This window comes from Trichomonas vaginalis, chromosome VI (genome assembly GCF_026262505.1).
Source record: "Trichomonas vaginalis G3 chromosome VI, whole genome shotgun sequence".
In the NCBI taxonomy this organism is placed as follows: Eukaryota; Parabasalia; order Trichomonadida; family Trichomonadidae; genus Trichomonas; species Trichomonas vaginalis.
This window is the reverse complement of record NC_067208.1, coordinates 1,831,802-1,850,668: the sequence shown is the minus strand read 5'-3', so window position 1 is coordinate 1,850,668 and position 18,867 is coordinate 1,831,802. Positions and strand designations below refer to the sequence as shown.

At 35.0% G+C, this 18,867-nt stretch overlaps 15 protein-coding genes and 1 pseudogene across 16 annotated transcripts, besides 2 other annotated features; 9 read left to right on the top strand and 7 right to left on the bottom strand.

The window, feature by feature from the left end:
• Window positions 1–4,030: part of a mobile genetic element that runs on past the window's edge.
• TVAGG3_0788600 (phage tail repeat-like family) lies at window positions 338–748 on the bottom strand (the record flags this gene model as incomplete). The annotated part of the gene is made up of 1 exon (XM_051246731.1): window positions 338–748. A coding segment is annotated over one exon (411 nt), but the record flags the coding sequence as incomplete, so codon positions are not given.
• TVAGG3_0788590 (uncharacterized protein) lies at window positions 767–1,615 on the top strand (the record flags this gene model as incomplete). The annotated part of the gene is made up of 1 exon (XM_051246730.1): window positions 767–1,615. One exon carries the CDS (start codon window positions 767–769, stop codon window positions 1,613–1,615), a length of 849 nt encoding a protein of 282 aa, XP_051082205.1.
• On the bottom strand, window positions 1,619–1,861 carry TVAGG3_0788580 (serine threonine-protein phosphatase family; the record flags this gene model as incomplete). Its single annotated transcript, XM_051246729.1, has 1 exon — window positions 1,619–1,861. One exon carries the CDS (start codon window positions 1,859–1,861, stop codon window positions 1,619–1,621), a length of 243 nt encoding a protein of 80 aa, XP_051082204.1.
• Window positions 1,880–2,242, bottom strand: TVAGG3_0788570 (uncharacterized protein; the record flags this gene model as incomplete). The annotated part of the gene is made up of 1 exon (XM_051246728.1): window positions 1,880–2,242. One exon carries the CDS (start codon window positions 2,240–2,242, stop codon window positions 1,880–1,882), a length of 363 nt encoding a protein of 120 aa, XP_051082203.1.
• A 721-nt stretch (window positions 4,031–4,751) lies between the features above and the next one.
• Window positions 4,752–18,867: part of a mobile genetic element that runs on past the window's edge.
• Window positions 4,859–5,425, bottom strand: TVAGG3_0788550 (uncharacterized protein; the record flags this gene model as incomplete). The annotated part of the gene is made up of 1 exon (XM_001283811.2): window positions 4,859–5,425. One exon carries the CDS (start codon window positions 5,423–5,425, stop codon window positions 4,859–4,861), a length of 567 nt encoding a protein of 188 aa, XP_001283812.2.
• Window positions 8,719–9,399, top strand: TVAGG3_0788540 (protein of unknown function, DUF4106 family; the record flags this gene model as incomplete). Its single annotated transcript, XM_051246727.1, has 1 exon — window positions 8,719–9,399. A coding segment is annotated over one exon (681 nt), but the record flags the coding sequence as incomplete, so codon positions are not given.
• Window positions 11,940–12,743, top strand: TVAGG3_0788530 (annotated as a pseudogene). The gene has a single exon. A coding segment is annotated over exon 1 (804 nt).
• TVAGG3_0788520 (uncharacterized protein) lies at window positions 12,774–14,009 on the top strand (the record flags this gene model as incomplete). The annotated part of the gene is made up of 1 exon (XM_051246726.1): window positions 12,774–14,009. One exon carries the CDS (start codon window positions 12,774–12,776, stop codon window positions 14,007–14,009), a length of 1,236 nt encoding a protein of 411 aa, XP_051082201.1.
• TVAGG3_0788510 (protein of unknown function, DUF4108 family) lies at window positions 14,045–14,371 on the top strand (the record flags this gene model as incomplete). The annotated part of the gene is made up of 1 exon (XM_051246725.1): window positions 14,045–14,371. A coding segment is annotated over one exon (327 nt), but the record flags the coding sequence as incomplete, so codon positions are not given.
• Window positions 14,480–14,644, bottom strand: TVAGG3_0788500 (uncharacterized protein; the record flags this gene model as incomplete). The annotated part of the gene is made up of 1 exon (XM_051246724.1): window positions 14,480–14,644. A coding segment is annotated over one exon (165 nt), but the record flags the coding sequence as incomplete, so codon positions are not given.
• TVAGG3_0788490 (P-loop containing nucleoside triphosphate hydrolases family) lies at window positions 14,987–15,291 on the top strand (the record flags this gene model as incomplete). The annotated part of the gene is made up of 1 exon (XM_051246723.1): window positions 14,987–15,291. A coding segment is annotated over one exon (305 nt), but the record flags the coding sequence as incomplete, so codon positions are not given.
• Window positions 15,413–15,862, top strand: TVAGG3_0788480 (protein of unknown function, DUF4106 family; the record flags this gene model as incomplete). Its single annotated transcript, XM_051246722.1, has 1 exon — window positions 15,413–15,862. The coding sequence occupies one exon, from the start codon at window positions 15,413–15,415 to the stop codon at window positions 15,860–15,862; it is 450 nt and encodes a 149-aa protein (XP_051082197.1).
• On the bottom strand, window positions 16,440–17,137 carry TVAGG3_0788470 (organellar and viral DNA polymerase type B; the record flags this gene model as incomplete). Its single annotated transcript, XM_051246721.1, has 1 exon — window positions 16,440–17,137. A coding segment is annotated over one exon (698 nt), but the record flags the coding sequence as incomplete, so codon positions are not given.
• TVAGG3_0788460 (uncharacterized protein) lies at window positions 17,688–17,882 on the top strand (the record flags this gene model as incomplete). Its single annotated transcript, XM_051246720.1, has 1 exon — window positions 17,688–17,882. One exon carries the CDS (start codon window positions 17,688–17,690, stop codon window positions 17,880–17,882), a length of 195 nt encoding a protein of 64 aa, XP_051082195.1.
• On the top strand, window positions 17,923–18,123 carry TVAGG3_0788450 (uncharacterized protein; the record flags this gene model as incomplete). Its single annotated transcript, XM_051246719.1, has 1 exon — window positions 17,923–18,123. The coding sequence occupies one exon, from the start codon at window positions 17,923–17,925 to the stop codon at window positions 18,121–18,123; it is 201 nt and encodes a 66-aa protein (XP_051082194.1).
• Window positions 18,152–18,730, bottom strand: TVAGG3_0788440 (uncharacterized protein; the record flags this gene model as incomplete). Its single annotated transcript, XM_001291806.1, has 1 exon — window positions 18,152–18,730. The coding sequence occupies one exon, from the start codon at window positions 18,728–18,730 to the stop codon at window positions 18,152–18,154; it is 579 nt and encodes a 192-aa protein (XP_001291807.1).

The following is an 18,867-nucleotide window of genomic DNA, read 5'->3' as shown; positions in this document are numbered from 1 at the left end:
TTTGAAGTATTTCTGTCTTTAATGTTTGAAGCTCTGTTTTGTCTGCTTTTTTATCTAACATTGTTGGTAGTTCATATGCTTCAAAGTTTCTGGCATGCTCTTCGATATTCCTGCAACTGTTATCTAAATTGTTAAGAGTATCTTTTACGCTTGTACTCGGATTCTCTGAAGGTGCACTTGAACCAAGGTCAAAGTTCAATACTATGTCGTCTGCTGTAAAAGTTGTAAAACTTGTATGTGTATGTCCAACGTCACTTTTCCTGTTTAAGGTTTCTTGTAAGTTTGTAATATTTGCAATGGTATGTGTATGAGTCTTTTTAGAATATTCGTTTTCAGCTCTTGTCACTTCACTTGACATTTTATTGTCAACATATGTTTTGTCAGCTTTCTTTTCAACATCCTCTTTCGTTGCATATGTTGCATCTGCTCTGTCATGTTCTTCTTGAACTTTTTCAATGACATATTCTTTGTCAGCTTTGTTGTCAACATCTGCCTTTAAAAGAAGTTCATTTATAGGTTTCTCGTTTAAAGTTCCTTTTGTTGGATTTATACAGACAGTATGGTTCTTATTGTCTTGAAACAGAAACTCATCTGTCATTGGGTTTAATGTCAGTTTTAAGTTTCCTTCTTTCAATGACTCAGATATCTTAGAATAGTTTGAAAAGTTTGTTGTGTTCTTATTTAGAGCTTGTATAATGAGTTGTCGGTTGTGTTGTATTTCTCTCATGGAAGCAATATCTTTCGACATTTTTATTCTAGATAAAATATGCTTCCAATAGAAAAAGAAAATTCAAGAGTTGCTACAACTAAACCATTAGATGAACTTTTTACTAATGTCGGTCAAAAGTTTGAGACAGATACCGTAAAGCATGAAGGCTATCGTTTTGACTACCCATTAAGATGGTTAAGAGACCCATCCGTCACAAAAGCTATTGGCTTTCGTAGAATGAAGTTCATTTCAGAAGCCATACATGGTTTCCCATTTACGGTCGGTTTTGAAGTTCGATACTATAACAAAGAAAAACGTATGTATGAGAAATTTGAACAGGGAAAACTTTTACAAGTGAATTTGCTTGTAAACTTAGAAACAACTCTTCAAGCTTTTCAAGAAAAAATAAACGATATCTATCTCGAATATGCAAAACAGTATAACATTGACGAAGGAGAGTACCATCTCGATATTATATATGACAGGAAAAATGCAACTGTTAAAATCAATAGAATAGAAGACCTTGGAGAAAACGTTTATATTTCTACAAAATATAACAACTTGGCATGGTATAGATTTTTGAGGATGTTAAATCAGCCTGCAGCATATCCAGTACACCCGAACTTTTATGAAGTCGAAAACCCTAATGGAACATATGAAAATGTTTTCGACCCAGATGCTATTATAGTTCATGCTTCATTTTCTGGTGCACAAAACTCTTTCTTATGTCTGATGAATGACTTTTACGAAAAACCTACAAAGTTATATGAACCGCCGAGTGGAAGTATTTCAGACTTTCAAGTATGGTTTACTACAGATGGAAGAAAGAGAATAATTCCATTATACCATGCGTTTTACTTAGAACTTAGTTTCATATACAACTACTATCGAACGGTAAAAATATAATTTTTAATACGGTTGAGGTGTTGGATTTGGTTGCCAACTAGACTGTGGTGCAGGTTCAGGCTGTTGTATAACAGGAGCTTGTTCTTCTGGTTCAGGGTCTTTAGGTATAATACCAACGAACTGACCTACTCTTTTACCAATATTTTTGACACCGTTCCAAATTCCTCTTCCGACAGATTTTATTCCATTCCATATACCTCTTCCAACTCTTCTGAAGAAGTTTCCAATACTACTGAAGAAACCCATTTTACTATATGTAAAAATCTAATGTTCGCCTAGTCTCTTACGTTTCCTGTTGAGTTCCATAGCATTCTTTAACTGGAGCTCATACATTCTGTTTCTCCTCTGGTAGAAAACATATTCTGGGTCAACTCCTGTGTTCGCGTCATCTGCATAAAGTTGTTTATATCCCACTTCAGGGTTTGTATAAAACTCTTTCCATCTCATATTTGCATACCATGGTGGCAAACCTAACGCAGCGTCATTTGACATGGCAGTTTGCATTTGTACATCTGTTGGCACTTGACCATAGTTTGCCATTGCAGTTTGTATTCTAACTTCATTTGGAATATTCTCTGGGTTTGGTTGTCCAGGTTGCTGTGCATTCGCTAAGTTCTGTGCGTCCATTTAATATTAGATAAAAATATCTCTTACGAGTACATATACTGAACATTTGCAGGCATTGGTTCATCTTCATATTCTCTGTACTTTTCTGCCACGTCAAATAAATAAATGACACAATGGAAAAAACCTAAAACAAGTAGTCCTATTTCAAACCACATTTACTTACTAATAAAATTTCTTTATTGTGACACTTTCTCCAGTTTATAGGACCTCTCTCATATTCTATCTTGTCATATATAAACTCATAGTCATGTATGTCCTCTAACCATCTCATAACGGTTTCCAAACCACTTTTATCGGATGTAAAGTAAAAGCATGGATGGTTATGTATAACGTCTAAAGTTTCTAAAGAGTCTCTCAAAGTCCAGTCTACTTGGTATTGAAAATCCCATGTGTTATAGAACGGCGGGTCCACTATAAAGAAAACATTTTCCTTGTCTTTATATTTTTCATACAACTCTGTCCAATGACATCTCACAAACTCTATCCCCTCAATATATTTTTCTATGTTCTCTTTGAAAACATTTGTATAGTTAAGATATAAAACTTTTGACATAAGTGTTTCAATGTCATGAACTCTTATAGAACCACTATATAATAGTCTAGCAGATATACTATCCCAGTCTATATATTCTGCTTTTTTCAAAACCTCTCTCACAATATTTTTCTTATCTAATGGTATACGTTCCATCTTACCTATAGGTATCTTTTCTTTTAACTCTTTCAATATATTGTTTGTGTCTGGAATATGTTTGAGACGGTCCATATAGTTGTCGAAGTCATTGCATATAATCTTTGAGTCTGGAAATATTATATGGCACAAATGGGATATATAGAAACTTCCACCGAACAAATCTACAAATGTTAGACCATTCGGTAGTTTCTTAAGTTGTCTCAATATAATATCTTTACATCTACTCTTATTTCCAAAGAATGGTAACGGTGGTTTTGTAAAATTCATTTATATATAATAATAAAAATGTTTTTACCCGAAAAGTGACAGAAAAGTGACAAAACATTTACGATGAAGAAGTTTCGACAAAGCATTTACGATGAAATCATGAAAATTCAAGAGGTGAGAAAACAGGTGAGAAAACGGGTGACATCTCACCTCTTCACCTAAATTATATTTTTGGGTCATTTACGCTCATTACGAAGAAGTCTTGACAAAACATATACGAAGAAGTCTTGACAAAACATTTACGAAGAAATCATGAAAATTCATGAGGTGAGAAAACAGGTGAGAAAAGAGGTGACATCTCACCTCTTCACCTAAATTATATTTTTGGGTCATTTACGCTCATTACGAAGAAGTCTTGACAAAACATTTACGAAGAAGTCTTGACAAAACATTTACGATGAAGAAGTCTTGACAAAACATTTACGAAGAAGTCTTGACAAAGCATGTACGATGAAATCATGACAAAACATTTACGTTCATGTTTGACAAAACATGTACGATGAAGTCATGACAAAACATTTACGATGAAGAAATCATGACAAAACATTTACGATGAAGTCATGACAAAGCATGTACGATGAAATCATGACAAAACATTTACGAAGAAGTCATGACAAAACATTTACGAAGAAGTCATGACAAAGCATGTACGATGAAATCATGACAAAACATGAAAACATATATAATTTGTGAAAAGCGACACATTATATAATGTTTTCGACCCAGAAGACTAACAATTTTCCGAATAAAAACTTCATTTATACTAAACATCTTCAGGGCTAGAAGGCACGAAGTGCCTGGAAGCCCCACTACCTTTTTTTTTTTTTTTTAATTAAAAAAAATAATCATTATAAGTCAAAAACTAATTTCTATTCTTTTGAGTTATCAAATAATAATATTATAGCGAGATATTATTATTTTGGTATAAATATGAAGATTTATACAAATCTAAAACTAAAATCTATAAATATTTCATCAAACTTTTCAGAGGATTGAGTGATAACTCAATCCTCTGAAATAGTCTAGTTACCGTACCTTGAATAACCGGCGAACCATAAATTTAGTGTCTCAAGCCTATTTCAACATAAAATATTATTTTCTGACCTTATATCTGACTTACTTTTTTTAAAAAAAAAAATGAAATGTTAGCCACAAAAAAATTGGAAGAGAATGGTATTCAAATATATTTCGGATATTTTTATGAGGTCAGAAAATATTTGAAGTCAGACCTTTCAAAACGACCTGTCTCAATACAATTAAAATTGAGATGACATTGAAAAGTTTTTTTTTGTTTTATTAACAATTTTCCTTTAGGTGATTCACCTCCACCTGCAAATGGCAATATCATGAACATTTATTTATTTGTCATCACTTTCACTTGTTCATTCTTCTTATTCTCTCTTTCTTGATATTTTCTTTCACGTATTTAAAATATTTTTATGATATTTGAAAATAAGTAAATATATCAAATAATATAAGACTATGTACAAGTATTATCCATATCTTTTTTATTAATGGCAGCAGATGTTTTTTATTGTTTTTTATGATTATAAAAAAAAAAAAAAAAAAAAAAAAAAAAAGGTAGTGGGGCTTCCAGGGGCTGCGCCCCTTCTAGCCCCGAAGATGTTTAGTAAATGAGGTTTTTATTCGGAAAATTGTTAGTCTTCTGGTGTGAATTCGGAGGACTCTTCTTGGATTGAGTCTTGTATTTCCTCCTCCTCTTCTTCCTCCTCCATTGCTTCTGGGAAGAAGTCTTCTTCTGGGTCGAAGACATTATATAATGTGTAATTGAATGACACATTATATCTTTCTTTGAGTTCGCTCCTGACAAAGAACTTAGTTCCAGGAATACAGAAGACTTCTGTGCGTTGGAAAAGCTGATGTCCTGGAACAAATTTGGCAATTAGAGACTTCTTTTTTCCGAATTGTTCAGGAGTTTCCATGACGACAGTAACAACATCTCCATCTGCGAGGTCTTGTTGTTGTTCGGAAAGGTAAAGAGCAATGATATAAATGGTTGCTGCGTTGAATTCGAGAAAGTCGAATTCAAATTGTGTAGTCGTATAGCAGTCAAACCATTTTGTACAGTTGTCTCCGAACTCGTCAATGTATTCATCTTGGTCATATCCGTAACTAAAGACTTGGAATTCGGCAATTCTCTTGTCGAATGACCGTTGGATGGAACGAGGAAGATTTTGACGAACTTGGTATAAAGTTCTCAACATTATAAGCTTAGTAAATGTTGGAAAATACTGAACTAAGACATCGCTAAGCTCAATTGGACTTGGAATTGTCTTAGTAAGTTCAATTGAACTAGCAATTGCTTTGTTCAGAACTTCACAGAACTGAGTATTGTATATAGCGTCTGGTTGTGTGTTTTCTTCGGCGTCTTTGAGATATTTAGAGCAAATTTGTTGAAGAATTTCTCTTAATTCGCTGTTAGACTTTTTGGCGGTTATTCTAACAGCTGTGCCAGTTCTTGGAGGTTGTGGGGCTTTGGCTTTGGTTAGCGGTTGAGAATTGTTAATGTTGGCTTCCATTAGACAAAAATAAACTGTTTTTTTTCGGACTACTCATAGAAAAGTTTAAAATAAACCGTTTTCGTCAACGGTAACCCCCTCTATTTTTTTTATTTTATTTAATAGTTACCGTTGGCAAACCGTTCCATCTCAAATATTGAATGAACTATAAACGTTTTTTGTTTTCTATACATACTTTTTTGTCCAACGGTAAAACTTTTTACACAACGGTTTTTGAGAGTCGTAGCCGTTGACTTTTTTGTAGAGCACTCAAAATAGTACAGCTTTGTCCGGACAAGTAAGGGTCTATCGTCGCTACAGGAAAAGTTACAGGCGTTCCAAGGAAGTATACTTTGAGAAGACTTTCCCCCTTATAGAATGAGATAGGACGGTTATTTTACAAAACTGACAACACTTTGACCGAGTAGTTTTTTGTGCTGAACAAAAAGTGTCATATAAACATCTGTCAAAAACCGCTTTTTAACTTCACTTAAAATGCCACGTAAGCTACGTAAGAATATACGTAAGAGGAAGAGAGCATTGAAACATCCAATAGTAAAACTGACACCACAACAACAGTTGCAACAACAAATGCTGAATGACCCCACTATGTTGCAACAAATGTCAAGCAATCCTATGCTTTTAAACCGAGTCATTGGTGCACAGAGTGGAGGTTTAAGAGCGGCACTTTTAGCGAAAATGGCAGGCTATGGTGGAGCTGCAGACGGAACAGCCTATAACCCTCAAAGTCAAATGAATTTGAGTTCACTCAAAAATCAAATAACAGATGTCAAAAAGTCAAACATAGACATACAGAAGCAAATAAGTGAAAACGAAAAGAAACTAGAATATGACAGACACACAAAGAAACTCAATGAGTTAAACGTAGAGAAAAAGAAGAAAGAAGAACAACTGAAAGAACTAAGTACAGAGGAATATGCGAAAAAAGTGTCAGAAAAAGCAGCAGAAGTAGCAAAAATGGAACAAGATGTCATAAATTTGAAAAACCATACTACTCGATATAAAGTACTGAAAGATGAAGAGATAAAACAAAAAGCCCTGAAGACATATATGGATAGCGATGAGTATAAAAAAGAAGTTGAAGCAAATGTAAAGGCAGAAAAACTTTTACAGTTGCAAAACCAAACCGTACAGTATGAAAACTTAGCACAAGAAAGTAAAAATAACGACGCGGCTATGCAAAAGGCAATGAAAAGCTCAGAATATATAAAAGCTAACAATGACTGGTTAGATGCCCAAGCCAACGCTAAAGCAGCCCAACTTATAGGGTCAATAAGGACAAAAATACAAGCGGATGAAGACAGTTCAAATGAAGCTTTAACAAATGCTGACTTTAAGAACGCCTTCGAAGCTCTTCATAGTAAGGTGAAACTAGTGAACGACTTCTCATCTGGAAAGAAACTGAAGTCTGAAGGTTTCGACAAAGAGTTAAGAGAAGTAGCACAAAATATGACGAAAATAACAGATGCAGCAACGAGACAGGCAGTTCAAAGTGCCTATGACGCCGTTAGAGCAACTGTTGTGGAAAGTCAAGAAAAAGAGTTACAACAGACCAAAACAGACCTAGTAAATGCTTTCTTAAGAACGAAAAGTCAGGTAGGACATTACGCTGCAGATGGAACATATGTGCCAGCTGGTGGAACTTATATACCACCAAACCCTCCAAGAGAAGCACCTGCACCAGGACTACCTAGAACATTTACATCGTCACATGGACACAGACACAGGCATGCACCAAAACCAACAGTTCAAAATCCAGCACAACAACCAACACAACCAGCACAGCAACCAACAGTTCAAAACCCTGCACAACAACAACCACAAACAGAGCAAGGACATAAAAGAAGTAGAGAACAAGGAAACCAAGAATTCTTAAAAATGCTTAAAGAAGAGTGTGGTTTCCCAGATACTGTTGACTTTAGTGACAGATATAAAGAAGCTATTGGAAAGTTCAAGGATGGAAATACTGACCCGAACCTATTTAGCTTTATGGCTCAGCACCAAAACGGATATAATCTCAAACCTGGAAAATACAAGCTCGCTAAGGGATATGATTTAATAGCATATCATCCAAATGACATGGATGAATTTACTCCGAGATATTTGATGTCAGAGCTAAATGACAATTCAACTTTCGTCATGAAACGCGTAAAAAATAGAGACGGAACGAAAGAACAAAAGCTTATGAATGCGGATGACGTAGATAGGGAAATTGTTGAAAACGGTCTCGGAATATATGAAATGCCAGCAGATGAGGTACAAGAAACTCCACAGGAAGAAGTTCAGATACAACCAGACATGGAAGAAATAGTTCAGCAACAACAGCTAGAAGAGCCTGAAGGAAACGAACAAGTCCCTCCTTTGGAAACTAACCTCACAGAACTAGATGAAGATTTGGAACAGCCGAAAAATCTTGACCCTCAACAAGAGCATGAGGTGAATATGGAATCTTTCCAAGAGTCTAAGAAAGATTCGGCTGACATAGTAGAAGAATATCGAAAAATGTTTGCCGACATACAAAAGACTCCAACACCAGATGAAAATATTCAGCATAGAATGGAAGACTGAAAAAAATGTACACAAATACAACAACCCTTTTTACTTACGAGCATTTAACGTTCAATCTTCGGATGAACTCGGTGAAAATAAAAGGTTAAATTTCAAGAAAACATATAGAAATGAAACATTGTTTAAAGTTCATTCAGAACCTAACCAAGATGGAAACAAACCTACTTTTGTTTCTGCAGACGATGGAACTACAATGAGATGGGGTCATAAAGCTAATCCGGATAGGTGGTTCATAAACTTACAACCACAATTCCAAGAAGTTGTAGACGCAATGGAAGTCAATGGTGAACCAGATATAGCTGGTATTTTAAGCGCGGCTTTAATGCCATTGAAAGATATGAAATGCAGATATTTTGGACCAGTATGAAATGAACATGGCTGATGGAAATATAACACCTGACGTTCTAGAACATTTATCTCAAAGAACTACACAGAACCATAGAGATGGTATATTTGGTGAAGAGTTTAGAAAGAAAGTTAGGGAGAGAGAAGGAAGAGAACCTATTGTACATGACCTTGCAAACGAAAGTTTACAAAATGTCATAAAAACTTACTTTGCAGACAATGAACCGAGAAGGGATGAATATTTAAGAAAACTCAAATGGACAGTACCAAATGAAATGTTAGTATTGAAAAACATGTTCCTTGACAAAATAAAACCAACTACAGAAATAAACGACGCAAGACTGAAAGATTGGGTAAAAGCTTTCCCATTCACAAAAGATATAGTTGGTAACATGGAAAGAAAACCAGAATGGCTACAAAAACATATATTTGGAAACGAGCATATTCCATATGGACAGGCACTGTTTGAAGAGCTTGAACCGGAAACTCAGGAAAGAGTCATGCAAACAATACGCGAAGACTCAAATACAGACTATGACAAACTCTTTCTAGGATATAGGTTACCTGAGATGGGCGACCAGAGCCAAAAGGCAAAAAGGACATGGGAAATTTGCAACATACTAGATGAACATAATGCAAAGATGCAACAACTTCAAGCAGAGGGCAATGAAGGAAAAAGAAGAGTTAAAAACTCAGTCAGGAAGAAAGTAAAGCTTGGTCCACGTGGGTTCTATTATGACATATAAATCCAACTATTCTATATTTTTACTCATATGAAATGTACGCCGCTCAGAATATAACGCCAACAGTTTTGGATGCTATGAATGGAAATGTTTCCGAATGGTATAACGAATGCGACAATGCCATTAGAAGGTCAGAAATAGTTCCTGGAACTTACGAATATACAACTGCTGTTTCTTATGGAAACGTAGGTGAGTTTGGAGAAGGTTCTTCAACAACAGTAGATATTGCTTGCGACAGGTTTCATATAATTTCTATTGACAACTCTTTCTTATACGTGGAACAAGACATTGAAATAAAACCTTCTGCCAAGTTGTCTGACAAGAAAGGTTGCAATGGAATTTTCTATGTCGGATACCAATATGCTCCAGAAGTTTTCATGGGATATAAGATATATTCTAACTCTGACTTAGTTCAAACAGTAACATGGGCAAACTATGAATGGTTCGCTTTGAGAAACTCAGTACAACCACAAGCTAGAGAACAAACAGACCAGTATGCAACTATTGAGAAAATAAGAAGACTTGACCCTAACGTTCCAGGAGTTTATGTTAACCTTTCTGGACAAACTGCAGCAGCAGTAACCAAAGTAAAATGAAACTTAGAGTTCCTTTGTCATCTTTCCTCATCTTCAGGTTTTTAAGATACTTGCCAAACTGGGCAGGAAAAATTTCTATCGAACTTACTCCAAGCAAAAATAACTTAGTCATTGCACCAACACAAGACCCATTCACTCTTACAGACGTAAAGGGAGCAAATAAACGTCATTCGCCGACTTTTGCAAAACAAAGTTGACTTAGACTTTGGTTTCTCAAACCTCAACACTGAAGTAAACTACTTCAATGCTGCTGGAATGCTTGGGACCCAGTTAAGTTCACATGCGAAAAATTTGAATGCAAGAGAATAGAAAGCAGACTTGCAGTCTATATGTTGGACCCAGATATTTCAAATGCTTTAGCTGCCAAATATATTGCAGTTCCACTTATGTTCCCTATACACCAAATATCTGTCAAAGACTTTGCAGGTGAAGTTGGAAACCAAGTGCTGACCCAGGTGCAAGAACAGATATTGCTTTAACAACTGCAATGAAACATGCAGATACTATGTTTGTACTGTTCAGACGAACTATAAATGACTATTCTTGTTTCTACAACCCTGGTATTAAATATCATATAAACATAGATGGCAAATATATCCAAGAGAAGAATATTCTACAGTTGAGGATATGAGGTCATACAACTTGACATTAGATGCTATGAACTTTAACAACAACTTCACAACAACCATTAACCCTGAAATGCAAAGTTCTATTATGCCATATGTGAAAGTATGGACTCATACAGGAGCTCAAAACACTCAATATACAAATGGAGACCGTTCAAACTTTTGGCTTGGCATTCCATTTGCTGACTCAGAAGACTTTATGGGTGGTATTTCAACTGTTGGTACAGTTCAAATACAATATACTGGTGACAGAGACGGTCCAATGAATTGAAAGCAAAGAAGTTTACAAAACCAATAGCACTTTTCACGGAAGATGCTCTTTTGAAGATTCGTTCGATGAAACCTGCTGGGGTCCTCAGATTGGCATAACGACAGCTTCCATCGAGCAGATTTTGGCAGCAGGTCAGTAAGTTGTTCTTGAACTGACTTCTCTCCGTCAAATATTGACAGTACGCCAGTTTTGACATAAAATTGTATTATAAACTTACCTTTAGAAATATCGGTCAGTTTTTGTTGTTATATTTTTGTCTGCTTCAAGAACTTTCACCATTTCAGTTATACCAACTTTCTTTGCTTTATGAAAATATTTTGGTTCAGCAAAGACTGCTATTCTATAACATTTTCCATTGTGTGTATAAAACTCTGTCAATGAACTTGTATTGTTTGTGTGTGTAAACTTTGTTCTGCTTCAATTCGAAGAGATACTCAAATACGTCCATCTTTTTATTCTAAGTAAAATGTCATTTCCGAAAAATAGAAGCGTAAGTGTTTCAAAAGGTTTAATGGCGGTGGCAGATGTGAAGTTAAATTCACCAACTCAAACAAACAGTCAAAGTGTTGTTGTCAATGTCAAAGAAAGAGATGTTGAAGTGGGGAAACCATACGAAGACGAAGATGGTATAACAATAGTTCCTGTAAAAGAACAACCAACATACCTGAAGTTAGCAGAGACTTAAGTTCTGTTGCAGATATTCGAAACGACTACCAACAACTTAAAGACAAACTTAAACTCAGGAGAAGATTTGTCAAGCTTTGGGTATAATGTTAAACTTGGTTGAGCACAACCCTGTAAAAGTGAACTCATATGTCATCGCACCTCATGAAGTTTTGAAAGAACTATTGAAAACTTTTGACAGAGGCAGACGATATAAACATCAAAGAAAGAACCCGACATTGCTTGCTGTGGTGTTTCATATAATGTCATTGACAAGATATACGTTATGAAAGGAGGTGAAACGTTGAACTTAAAAATATAGTTTCCCAGACGTTATAAAAATATTTGACGACCACAACATTTCATTAAAATTTATTTGCTAAGTAAATGGCAGAAGACATAATGGTTTATACTATTACGACTAAAAACCCTGAGTCATATAATTCTATAACAACAAACTTACAAAGTCCTCAAGGACGATATTGTAAACTAACCTTAAAACACAATGACGACTAAAGCCTGTTTTGCTCTTTTGACACCAGAAGATTTTATTGTTGTGAATGGTAAAAAATACTCCTTTGAAGATACTTACTCAGATATACCACCAACAGGTTTTGTTGACTTATTTAATACTTTAAGGACGGATGTAACATGTGCTGCAACTAGAGCAGGTTTCATTATGTTTGGATGTCCGACTGAGTTTAGTATAAACGATATGAGCTATAATACAAAACTTATATCTGGTTTTACTACCAACAGTTTCCTATAACAGGAAAAGGTGTCATACAAGGTCTATCCGTTCCATTGACTTTAAGTACACCTATTTTATATATTGTTTCAAACTTAGGTTCAAAGTGTTATTCGAATATCGACAGAAACTACTATGACCAAAAGATACTCATGCGTATAAACAACACTTTCTCTGCTGGTTTGCCTATTGTTCATTCGAATGCAGAGTTTTCAGCTTTAGTAAACTCAAACACTTTAGCAAACATAAACTTAACCTTAGTTGACGCAAACTTTGTTCCTGTAAAACTTTTATGTCCTATGTATTTGTCAATGACGGCAGAAAGTTTCGAATTGGAAGATGCAACTGGTGAAAGTATTGTACTACAAGAACAACTTCAACAACAAATAGCTCAAGAACAACAAATGCAACAAATAGCTCAAGAACAACAAAGTCAAGAATAAAAAAAATATTTTTTTTTTATTTTTATAAAAATGTACAGAATAGATGTTTCAGATTTTTATGACTTCCAAGCATTCAGAAATATGTGTCCATTTAGAGACTATAACAAAGCAGTCGAGAATTTGAAACGTTTAGTCATTTATGTTGACTCTGCCCCAGAATGTTATGTCATGAAAGAATGGGATGTTGTCTTTAACAAACCAAGAGCGACAATAGTTTCAGAACAAGAATGTAGACAGAAACTTAAGAAAATAAAAGTTGTACAAGTTGGAATGAAGATGTTAGATGCTTGGGATATCTTATTGTCAAAGTTAGAAGATTTTTCAGTTCGAGGTATAAAGTTCTATACACCTTCTCCAAACTTCTATTCTATCTTCACTGGATATAAATACGAACAAGTAGAATGGAAAGAAAATATTATAGAAGCTTGGTTAGACCATGTCAAAGAAATTATATGCAATGGAAACGAAAGAGTCTATGAGTATATCTTATGTTGGTTTGCGAACATCTTACAATATCCAAGTGCTAAAAATGAAACTGCTCTCATTATAATTGGAAAACAAGGAACAGGTAAGAACACTTTCTTTACAGATATTTTGTGCAAACTGTTAGAGGGCTATTCGAACCCGAATATGACAAACTTAGAAAACATCTGCGGTAAATTTAACTCTTCAATAGAGAATATGAAACTTATAGTATGTAACGAACTTCAAAGTATAGATACAACAAAGGTTTTAAACTCAGATGCTTTGAAGAGTCTTATAACAGACAAAGTTGGAGTTGTTGAAAGAAAATATAAAGACCAAAGAGTTTGTGAAAATGTTGCAAATTTCATCATGGTTTCAAACAACGCCGTTCCGATGAAGTTAGAAAGTTCTGACAGAAGATATGTAGTTGTCAGAACGTCAGATTCTCATATGCAAGATACAAAATATTTTGACGACTTAGCAGAAACTTTGACACCTAACTTTTACAACCACTTGTTCTCATATTTCATGACATTAGATATTTCTAAGTTCAATCCAAGACAAATTCCACATACCGAAGAAAGACAAACATTGTTAGAAGCAAACAAGAGTGTATATGAACTGTTCATAGATGAAACTGACTTTGAGTGTTTAGATGAAAGGTCATTGTACGATTCGTATAAACAATATTGTCAAGAATATGGTTATATGACAGCTTCTAAACGAACATTCTTGGCAAATGTCAAAAATCTTTTAGATGTTCAGAACGGCGTATATACAAAGAAAAATTTTTCTGAGTAAATTTTAAAAAAATATTTTTTTATCCGATAGAAAAGATGACGAAATATATTTCAGTAAATAAGTACATGACAGAAGTCAAAGAAGAACTAGACCCATTCGCTTATTTGAATGTTTACTTCTACCATTTTGAAAAGTCTTCATTTGACAAAGTTTGGAACATCGAACCAGTTAAGTTTGCTATTGTGACTAAAAATGGTGCGAAATTTGAAGACTTAGACATAGAAGGTTTGTTAGCAGTCAAAGAAAATTTTGACAGAAGGTTCTCAAACCTTAAAGAAGGCAAAGCATACAAACTTGTTATACCTTATGAACCAAAGAAAGCAGACGACTATGAATATTATGAGTCTAAGATAGTTGAAGTTCAAGGTAAGTTGGGTAAAAAGATTTTAGAGTCTAAGCCAGTGTTTGCTCCTAAAGAGGAAGAGAACATTGACATTGACCCAGAAATGTTCTAAAAATAAAATTTTATTTTACATGTCAAATTTCTTTTTCTCTGGAACTGGCTCTGGTTCTTTCTTCTCTTCTTCTACTTTCTTTTCTTCTACTTTCTTTTCTTTCTTTTCTCTCTTCTTCTTCTTCTCTGGTGGAGTTATGTCAAATTTGGCGCAACCATATTTATGTAAAAGTTCTTTGTCCTTTAATAGCTCATCTATTCTGTTTTCTATTTCATCTTCAAGAACAGCGCATGTGCCTTCTTTGCATTCTAAGAACTTTTGTTGGACTTCATCTTTCCAATCGGCGTCATCTCTGTCAACAAGTCTGTCATTGACAAATTTTAAGACTGCTCTTTGTAATGTTTTATGGTTCTTGTCATATTCCCAGAAACAGAACTTTAGAACAAATTCACCTTTCTTGTTTACACTATGTAAGATTTTATGGTCGACAGAAGTTTTAGAGTCAAAAAGCTTGTCTCGAATATAGATAGCGAAATCGCTAGACATTTTCAAAAAGATAAAAATTTTAATTTTTCTAAAAATATGTTAGAAAAAAAGTTTGCTGACATTGACAAGAAATTTGAGAATGTTTTAAACAAGAACAAGAGGAAGTTAGAAAATGCTCAGATAAAACCTATACATGACAAGTTCTTATTTGCTCAGAATGGTATAACAGGTCTAATTGCACCACCTGGGTCGGGTAAGACTTTCACTTATCTTAAAATGGCTGCACAACAACAAGAACTAGATGAGAAGAACCCATTCTATGAGTTAGTAGTCATTTGTAGTACTTCTGGTCAATTTGACCAAACCGTAAATTCGTTCAAAGATATTATAAAAAAGTCTAAGTTAGTATGTATAAAGGATACTGAGTTGTTAGATTGGATAAAGAAGTACCAAAGAAGAGTTTTGAAGTACAATGCTATAAATGAGTATATAAATTCTAAGTTTAAAGACCCAAATGAGGAAATGCAGAGAATATTAGAGAAGAAACACTTCAGAAACAAACAGAAAGAGATAGAATACATTTCGAAGAAATTGCAATCTTACGATTGGAAGACTTACCCTCATAGATGTCTTCTTATCTTAGATGACTTTGCTTCTCATCCTTTGTTAAAGAACAGAGAACAAGACATGTGTCGAATTCTTAAGAAGCTCAGACACTTTAACATTTCAGTTGTCATTTGTGTACAGACAGCCAAGAGTTTAAGTAAGGATGTTAAAAGAATACTTACTGATATCATACTTTTCCCTGGATTGTCCGAAGACGATTTCATGGAACTTATGAAAGAGTCCATGGCAGGTAAGTTTGACAGACATGAACTATGGGAGAAGTACAAAGTCATACAAGACCCTCATACTTCTTTCAGAATTCATATCTACGCAAACAAAGTTCAAATTGTAAAAAGTCAAGCTTGAAAAATGTAAGTGTTTTGGCGACCAGGGTTTTTTCACTACTCGCTGTTCTTCTCTCGGTTTTTCGAGGGAAGCAAGCATATGAGGAAATTCATGAAATTTCATACGGAATTCAGCAAAAATATATTTTAGGTGAAGAGGTGAGATTTCACCTCTTTTTTCACCTGTTTTTTCACCTCAGTTATTTTATAAGCGTTTCACATGGTAAACGTTATTTTTTAAATTTTGTGAAAACTCAACGGTTTGACACAAGCCCTAAAAATTATTTTACTCAGAATTTTGTTGCTGAATTCAATAAAAATATATTTTAGGTGAAGAGGTGAGATTTCACCTCTTTTTTCACCTCTTTTTTCACCTGTTATTTTATAAGCGTTTTACATGAATTGTATGATGTATATTTGAAATCCTAAACAATTTCGTAGCTTCTATTTCTTCTGTCAGTACATCGAATGTTTTAACGATACCGAAAGTTTCTTTATACTTCTTCTTGACGTCAGATAGAAGGAAATCGTCAGCAGTTGGATAGTTTTTGTTCAGAAATGCTAACATGTTCATTTTATCTTCTGCTGGCTTTTCTGCTTCTTTCTTTAAGTCTGCATAGTCGTTTCGCATTCTTTCTATCTCTTTGACTGAGTAGTTATATTTCCTCATTGCTGCTTTACATTTTGAACATTGCGGGTTCATTTTTGCGTTATATTCTGAAACCTTACCTGCTAAAACAACTAAGGCGTCAATTGCTCTCTTCATCTCGAACATAGCGGGTCTTATTTGTTCGTTCCATACCTTACCCCTACTATCTTTATCTCTTATTTCCCAAACACATTTTGCAACTAATGAAACAAAGTTGTCGTAGGTCTTAAATTCTTCGGATTTATATATGTCAGAGATGTTCTTATATACCATGTCGCAATCTTTGTCCATGACTTTGTGGTTGCAATGAAATCCAAGGAATTCATAGTTTACCTTTCGTATGAACTTCTTTATTTCTACTGAGTCAGTTGGTTTCACTTCAATTTCGTCAAATTCGGGAATAGTGAGTTTTTGCTGCTGAATTTCAGGCAATTTGGGTAAATGGTCAATAATGTCCTGCATTTCATAAAGATACTGTTCATTTGTTTCATCCTGTGCGGTACAGTCTAAATTACTTGTTAAAAGTTCTTGCTTTATCTTCTGGATTTTTGTTTCGAAAGTATATGAAGAAGGAATGAAGTTTTTCATCTCTACCAACATAGATGTTGGATTCATAACTAACGAGTTTGGTGCTGTAGTTGCTAACATGTTCTTACAATAAAAATAAAAAAATATTTTTTTAAAAAAACCAACTTTATTTTTTATTTCGGGAAAATTCATGAGGTGAAAAAACAGGTGAAAAAAGAGGTGAAATCTCACCTCTTCACCTAAACATTATTTTTGGGTCATTTACGCTCATTACGATGAAGTTTCGACAAAACATTTACGATGAAATCATGAAAATTCATGAGGTGAAAAAACAGGTGAAAAAAGAGGTGAAATCTCACCTCTTCACCTAAACATTATTTTTGGTGTAAATTTATGACAAAATTCAAATTGTAAAAAGTCAAGCTTGAAAAATCTAAGTGTTTAGTCTTAGTAAGATGGTAGCTTCTTAAAGCAAATACCATTGCTGAGTTTTATGTACGTGAAGAGAAGTACAATAAATTCAATTACGAGTACAATTGCAATGACAACTAAGGCAACTATTTTTGTCTTTTGCCAGCAAGGGTACTTCTTCTCTTCCAATGGTTCGGCAGAACTATACTCACTCATGAGAAATGCCAAAACGGTTTAATAGAAAAAGTGTTATTTTTTCATGTCCGAAGACTCGAAGGTGCAACACTTCCAAAATACCGACGAACTCAGAAGAGCAGCATGGCAGTATCTTCTTGACAACTTCTTTGAGTTCTCCAGGTACACCTTGGAAAATGCTGAAGAACTCCGACACAGAGAATTTGGAGAAATTGCACTCCAATACTACATTGACAAACAAAGGGTAAACAAAGGGTAAATTAAGACTAAAAACTTAACGTTTAAAAAGTGACATTTTTATGAGCTCCGAGTCACCGAGAAAACTTGGTCAGATGTTAGCAGCTTACTTCCCTGAGGAAGATGGAAGCGTTACATACGTAAGGTTCAAAAACAACGAACCTGGAATTGCGTACCAAATTCGCAATTACATGACCATGGAAGAGTACGAAAGGTTCCTACAAGAGAAACCAGCTCTAAACAACTCAGAAAAGAAAGAATAAAAAGTTTAACTCGTAATTGTTTATTTTTTTACTTGTATGGGCAAGCTGCAAGAATGAAGTCAACTATCTCCGTCTTTGTCTTGACCAGTTGGACTGCTCTTGCGAGTACGTCTGTTTTGCGGTCTCCAGCTGGTGTCTGACCTTCGTAATTGCGCATGTTCTTGAGAGCTCCAACTGTAAATGGTTGTAGGATGAAGAGTCTCTCAGACTGCTTGAGGTAGTCTTCACGGTCACGAACCGAATCTGTGGTACGAGTCGAATCGGTCGATTTGAGGGAAGAGACTGAAAGCCTGTCTTCTTCCATTGGGGTAGTAGCATACTCTTTGCGTAAGCGGTTCAGACCTTCCTCGAACTCTTGGTCTCTCTTCGATTGAGATTGGAATTGTGGGGCAGGGTTTTGCATAAACATCCAAGGGTTGGGGAAGTAAGGCATAGGCTGAGGAGGAGGGTAGTTCGGGAAGCCTTGTGGTAGGTAGTAACCTTGAGGTGGAAATTGGTAGTAATTTGGTGGAGGTACTTGCTGGAACTGAGGTTGCTGAGGTGCAGGGGCTGGTGCTTTAGGTTCCTCTGGTTTGGGAATGGGCTCGGTTGGTGGTACGTCGGACATCTGTTTGTGGCTTAACCGTCGGAAGGAAAAACCTTTCCTGTCGGAAGGAAAAACCTTTCCTGTCGGAAGGAAAAACTTTTTCTGTCGGAAGGAAAAACTTTTTCTGAAGTTTGACCAAAAGTTCTCAATTTTCGAAA